Below are 6966 nucleotides of genomic sequence, written 5' to 3' on the forward strand. Positions count from 1 at the left end.
TCACCGTTTCCGGAAGTGAAGCGTTCGAAAGCTGCCATGGCCCCGCGTCCGGAGAAAGTGTCCGCCTGTAGCACTAAAGCGTCCCGCAGCGCTGCGTAGCCGCACAGCACCACTGCAGGGCGCAGGCCCAGCCGCACCGTGAACACCGGGCCCCAGCGGCCGGAGAGCTAGGGGGAGCCGGTGCTCAGCGGACCCCTGTCCCGGCTCCAGGCCGCTCCAGGGAGACCTGAGAACCTCTGCCCCAAGCTCCGTCCTCCGTTAGACCAGCAATCCCCGTCTCATTTCCTCATTCCTCGGGTCTGGGAGTTCGGATCCCCAGCTCTTTCCTCCCTCAGACCCAGGTGTCCAGCCCCTCACCTCCCTCTTCCTTCAGGACCCAGAAGGCCAGGCCCCCAGTGCCCTGCGCCTTCAGTACTTCTAGGCCCTCAGCACTCTTCCTCCCCATCTTGAACCTGGAGAACCAACTGTTCCCTTTGTCAACCTTCCCTGTCCCCACCTGATGTCCTGCCTTAGGTCCCTCTTCCTCCCTCACGACCCAGGTGCCCAAGCCCCTAGCTTCCCACTCCACAGCCTGCCTCTTTCCTGTAACTCAGGCCTCCCCACTCCTTCTTCTTCAGCTGCTTCCATTCAGGGAACCAGGAGTTCTAGCTCCTAGCCTCACCTCAAGAAGTCCAGAAATCTGTTCTCCCACCCACTATCCAGGCTACCTCCATGAGCACACGGTCCATGCGTCTGGATTCCAGCTGCAGCAAGTTCCCCAACAATGGGAGTGGTGTGGGCCCTGGGGGTAGAGCCCCCCGAGTTCCAGTGCTGTGCGCACCCCAACCCCACCATGCCAGCGCCAGCACCAGGAGAGACAGCAGCACTGAGATGCTGGTTATCATGCCTGCAGTCCTCGAAGCCTGATCCTCGAGGCTCCTGTCTCTTCACCTCTATTTTATTTCCTTGAAGTCCTGGGTGGAGCAGGGGCGGGCACTCGGGGTGGGAGGAATGGGCATCTGAGGACTGCTCATTCCATGGATTCCCCAACCCAAGGTCTCCACCTCACCCTTCAGTCTTGGCGCTGCTGTGCCCTGGCTCTCACTGGCATGTGTGTGTGTGTGTGTGTGTGTGTGTGAGAGAGAGAGAGAGAGAGACACGCCTGTCTCACCTTGTCTTATTTGGCAACTTTCATGCACCAACATTTCTTTGTCTGCACCTGGCCACCAGATGCACTTCCTGAGCCCTAGCATCTTTGGACTCATCTTACCTGGCCTGTAGGTGCGTATTCCTCAGTCCTCTCACCACCTCTGGGCCAGATGCTCCCTAAATGCTGTGTTCTGTCCCTCCAATTCCTAAATACCCTCTTGACCTCTAAAAGTATTTCTAAAAGTGTCCATGGTGACATGCCCATTGAACTGGCATTATTCTTAGGGACTTGCTCTTGAAAGAGTGTATGCTGTCCCTGTCCTCTAGAGATGCTCCCTCGAATCCCTAGCCTCCTAAAGCCATCAGCCTGACACTTCTGGACCTATCCTTATGACTTCTGGGTGCCTTCCCACATGTCAGTCCCTTGTGCCTATGCACATAGGCCCTGCCCCAAACTCTCGTCATCTCGTCACAAAGCTCTGGCTTCCAGATATCCCCAAGTGTCTTGGACCCATGCTGCTGTGCTCTCTGGTCTCCAGTTCCCCAAGCCCCTCAGTGGGCACTACTATCTGAGGCCAGGATATGACGGCAGACAAACGCACCCCCCCCCATCCTAGGGGTACCAGCCAGAGGGGCACACTCAGGCATGGATGGGCAGGGGTGAGGTGGTGTGGTTGTGGGGAGTGGGAGGTGGGGCTGAGTCAAGCACTGGTATTAACTGTTTAGGAATGCAGCCCACCCTCTAGCCTGTCCCTCCCTTCCTCCAGATGCAGAGCACAGGGCCCAGACCTGGGGAGAAGAGAGGAGAGTGTGCGGAGTCTGGGACTGAAGTTGTCTCTGGGAGTCTTGGCAGTGTCTCTGTCTATCTTTGTCTCGTCTCTCAATTTCTCCTTTTCTCTCTCTCTCTCTCTTTTTTTTTTTTTGGAGAGGTTTTCGCTACAGGGCGCGTGCACTTGACATAGACACAGAAAGCGAGAAATCACCCCCCAGGGGGGATGGTCATGCCACAGTCCCTTCTCCTCCATTCTCCTCTCGGGATCTTGGGCACACACGTGTGTACACGCACCTGGCGTGAATTTTAAGTCACTGGGTCTGGGATGCGAACCGTGGTCGACTACGTGGGAGTCCAGCGACATAGCCATTACGCTAACTCTGGTTCCCTCTCTTTTTCTCTTGGTCTCTATGCTTCTCTGTTCATCTGTTTCTTTTCTTCCTTCCCATCCTTCTATTTCTTTCCATCTGTTTTTCTTTCAGCCTTTGCCTCAGCTTAGGTCTGTTTTCTGTCTCTCTGCTTCTTTACCATCTCTCTTGCCTTAATCTCGAGACTCTGTTCTTCTCTGTCTGTCTCTGCCTTGGGTCTTTCTACCTGTCAGCCTTTCTCAGTTCAGAAGCCTGGTGACCGGCAGGGATTGCAGGACAGGCCCCTGGTTTGGAGCCTTCTGCTAAATTGGGGTTCTAGTACCAGAAAGTACCAGCTAGTGGCCCTGTTGCTGGTGTTTACTCTGTGTCTCTTTGGAATGCTTCTTTTACCTGACAGATGGCGTGATGCCTAGTTGCCCAACCTGTGATGGGGGTCGCTCCCGTGGGAAACCTATTTATATTAGCAGATATCCTGGTGGTTCTTATCTGGCCCATGTCCAGTTTATTACCTGCCCAACCCTCTCTCTGCTACTGAAAGGCTGATTTTGTGTTCTTTCTGCATCCTGGGAAACCCCAGCCTGGGGCAGCCCTGCCTCCTCAGATGGAATGTGCAAATTCAGTACACCACCATGGCAGGACACGCGTGCGAAGGTGTTCACTTAGTGATCCTGGGCAAGGAGGGTGTAATGAGTCCAGAGGGCAGTCCTCTGTCCCTGGGTCAGAGAGGGAGAAATAGAGTCAGGTGGAGGGAGAGAGAACTAGCAGTATATATAGGAGAACTCGGTGTGCATACTGTAAGTTTTAAGTTTGCTGGCAAATGCCTGAATGGTTATTTTAAAGGGTTATTTTATTTGAACTTTATTTATCGTTATTATTTTCCAATTTGACCAGAGAAAGAGAGAGAGGAAGTGAGAAAGGAAGCCACCAGGTCCAGGACTTGAACCATGGTTGGTCACGTGGGAATCCAGCGCTTTTAACCACCACGCCACCTGCTGGCCCCTGCCTGAATGGTTTAAAGGAAGCAGCAGGAGGACAAGCTCAGTGGGGCTAGATCCCACATGGTGACCACAATTGGAATCCCAGCCTAGTCAGCCTGAACACTTGCCAGCAGACTGGTGGCGTGGAGGAAGGTGATTGTGGCATGACCAGCCCCTGTGGAGGCTGCTCTCTCATGAGTGTCACGAAGCAGGCTGGCCCCGTGACCTTGTAGCTAAAGGAGCTGGATTCCACGTGGTCAGTCACAATTTAAATCCTGGTCCTGGTGGCTTGAAAAACTCACCAGGCATGTTTGGGGCATATGGGTGCCTCAAATCCTGACAGAATGGAGAAATGGAGAAGACACAATACCCTGCTGTGGGGTGCCTTCTCCTTCTCCCTCTCTCCATCTCTCTGGCTCGTGCATGCACCCTCTGTTGTGGGGGTGGAGGGGATGGTGTGCATGTAAGAATAAAATTAAACTGTAGTTCTCTATTTTTTTTTTTTTTGGAGAGATTTTCGCTATAGGGCGCGTGCGCTCGCCAGACAGACAGAGAGAGACATAGAGACAGAAAGCGAGAAATCACCCCCCAGGGGGGATGGTCACGCCGCAATCCCTTCTCCTCCATTCTTCTCTTGGGATCTTGGGCACGCACGCACATGTGCCCAGCATGAGTTTTAAGCCACCGGGTCCAGGACGCGAACCGCGGTCGACTACGTGGGAGTCCAGCGACATAGCCATTACGCTAACTGCTGGTTCCCTCTAAGTTCTTTTTTAAATTAAAAAATATTTATTCATTTTAATTTGGCCAGAGAGAGATGAAGAGAGAGAGAGAGAGAAAGCGAGAAAGCGAGTCACCAGGTCCAGTACTTGAACCATGGTCGGCCATGTGGAAGTGTCCAGTGCCTTAACCACCATGCCACCTGCTGGCCCCCTGTATCTCTAAGTTCTTAGCTCTGGCCACGGGTGTTTGCCATTTGGATTGGTGCAGAGCCAGAAACTGTCAAGGGGATTGATCCCTGCTGGTGGTGTGAAGAAGTCAAATTTGTATTCTCATCGAATGCTGAGGCAACATCAAATTGTAAGAACTCACTACACCCTGCTCAGAGGTGCTGACTCCATTGACAGGGAGGGTAGGCGGGGTTCAGTGAAGCTGGACCCTCCCATGAGCCGGCACCTAGGTTGGGTTCTCTGTCTTAGGGTCTCTAGCTTTCCCTCCAACTCCTGGCTCTTCGTCCACTTGGTGCTGTTGGGCTGTCCTCTGGAATGCCAGTTTTTCAAGACCAAGAATTTTTGTCTTTCTCACTTGTATCCCCAGCACCTAAAATAGTGCTTGGCACACAGACGTGGGGAATGAATGGACACTCTCTTCCCCCAGCTCAGTCTTTAATTTGGACTTGCTCTCTGTTTATCTCAGTCTCCTTTTTAAAAAGTAATTATTTATTTTGTTTGTTATTATTATTGTTATTATTATTTAATTTGACCAGAGAGAGAAAGGGAAAGTAAGGAAGCAAACTGTCAGGTCCTGGACTCGAACTGTGGGTTGGCCACATGGAAGTCCAGCACCCCAACCACCACGCCACCTGCTGGCCCCATGTTTATCTCAGTCTCTATCTCCCTTTCTCTCTTTCTTTCAGGTCCCTCTGTCTCTCTGTTCCTCTATTTCTGTTTTAGAATCTCCTCATCTTTCTCTCTCTGGGCATCTCTGTCGCTCTCATTTTTCAGTGCCTCGTTTTCCAGTCTTGGTTTCTCAGGATCCCTCTCTGCTGCCTCTCTGTATATCTCTGTCCCTCTTTGTCTCTCTCTATGTTTAAAATTTGCTACAGGGAGCATGTGCTCACGAGAGAGACAGAGAGAGAGCTTACTGGTGAGAGAAAGTGAGAAATCCCCGCCTCCCCCCCCGGAACCCCGCAGGGTGATGGCCATGCCACAATCCCTTCTCTTCCATCCTTCTCTCAGAGTTCGGGCATGCATATACACATGTCTAGCATGTTTTTCAAGCCACAGGGTCCAAGAGGCAAGTCACACAGTCAGACATGTGAAATCCAGCTACCTAAACTGCCACGTCACTTGCTGGCCCCCTTCTCCATCTTTCTTGCAGTGTCTCCATGTTATTTTCTCTCTCTCTCTTTTTTTTTTTCAGATTTTTTGTAATAGGGAGTGTGTGCTCATCAAAGAGAGAGACAGAGAGAGACCCAGAGAAAGTGAGAAATCATCTCCCTGGGAGAGTAGATGGCCACACTGCAATCTTCTCTGTAGATTTTGTGTACACATGTACACAGGCCCAGTGTGATTTTCCAGTCACCCGGTCCCGGACTTGAACCATAAACTTGGCCATGTGGGATCCAGTGCCATAACCTCCATGTAATTTGCTGGATCATTTCTCCCTCACTCTTTTTAATGTTTGGTATAGGGCATATGAGAGAGAGAGAGAGGGAGAGAGAGAGAGAGAGAGAGAGGAAGTAAGAAAGCATTCCTAAGGGAAATGACTCTCAGTCCCTTCTCTTCCACTCTCCTCTTAGGATTTTGGGCATGCATGCACATGCACCCAGTGTGTTTTTCAAGCCACAGGGTCCAAGACTTGAGCCATGCAGTTGACCATATAGGTTCAACCACCTTTACCATCATGCCATCTCCTGGCCGATTTTCTTTGCCGTCTCTCCATCTGTCTTTCTCAGCACCTCTGAGTCTCTCCAGCTTTCCCTTCCTCCCTCCACCTCTGCATCCCTGGCTGGGCCCTGGGGCAGACTCTGTGGTCGGCTGGTGGTGGGAACAGCATGGGGATTAAGGAGCCGACGCCCCATGTGGGGACCGCCTATAAGCCTCATTCCAGCCAGCCCCATCTCAGCAAAGCATATCCCAGGCTCTGGATGGCCTTGGGGATACCCTGTTCTGAGGAGGACCTCCCAGGCCACCTCCGCCTATGGCTTGGGGGCTGGCCCCGCTCTGTGGCTCAGTGCAGCTTGGGATGTCTGCCCAGTGAGAAAAGCTGTTGTCAGCAGGATGTCTGGGTGGTAGGTCTGTCCCAGGTTGTGAGGCTCCATGCCTGGGACAGACCTATTTCCAGGGCAAAGCGAGAGGCGTGAGGAACGGGGGAGAGAGCCTCAGTCTTCATTGTCTTGTCTCTCTGTCTTTTTCTAATAATTTCTTTCTCTCCCCCCCTTCTGTAACTTTTGCTAATAGGATGTGTGCACTCGATGGAGAGACAGAGAAAAGGAGAAAGCACCCAGGAGGGATGGCCATGCCGCAATCCCTTCTCCATTCTCCTCTTGGGATTTTGGGCACACGTGCACACGTGCCCATTGTGGTTTTTTTTTTTTTTTTTGAGAGATTTTTGCTATAGGGCGCGTGCGCTCGCCAGACAGAGAGAGATATAGAGACAGAAAGTGAGAAATCACCCCCCAGGGGTCACGCCGCAATCCCTTCTCCTCCATTCTCCTCTCAGGATCTTGGGCACGCACGCACATGCGCCCGGCGTGAGTTTTAAGCCACCGGGTCCGGGATGCAAACCGCGGTCGACTACGTGGGAGTCCAGCGACATAGCCATTACGCTAACTGCTGGTTCCCCCCATTGTGTTTTTCAAGTCACCGGGTCTGGGACTTGAACCTCATAGTTGGCCATGTGGGATCCAGCTGTCTTAACCTAAACCACGCCACAGCTGGCCTTGGTCATTTCTCTCTGTTTCTCTCTCCTCTTTGTTTCCCTATTTTTAAAAAAAGTT

The 6966-nt window shown here is 52.2% G+C and overlaps 1 protein-coding gene across 1 annotated transcript in view; it reads right to left on the reverse strand.

Annotated features, from left to right (window-relative positions):
• LOC102492466 (cytochrome P450 2F3) overlaps window positions 1-916 on the reverse strand; it is a 3420-nt gene extending 2504 nt beyond the window's left edge. The window contains exons 1-2 of the mRNA XM_027771987.1: window positions 708-916; window positions 5-167 (exon numbers count right to left, since the gene is read on the reverse strand). Coding sequence (XP_027627788.1) covers window positions 5-167; window positions 708-884 — 340 coding nt within the window. The 5' untranslated portion in view covers window positions 885-916. The remainder of the gene's footprint in view (window positions 1-4; window positions 168-707) is intronic.
• Between the last annotated feature and the right edge of the window lie 6050 nt (window positions 917-6966).

This window comes from Tupaia chinensis, unplaced genomic scaffold, assembly GCF_000334495.1.
Source record: "Tupaia chinensis unplaced genomic scaffold, TupChi_1.0 Scaffold000037_18, whole genome shotgun sequence".
Taxonomy (NCBI): Eukaryota; Metazoa; Chordata; class Mammalia; order Scandentia; family Tupaiidae; genus Tupaia; species Tupaia belangeri.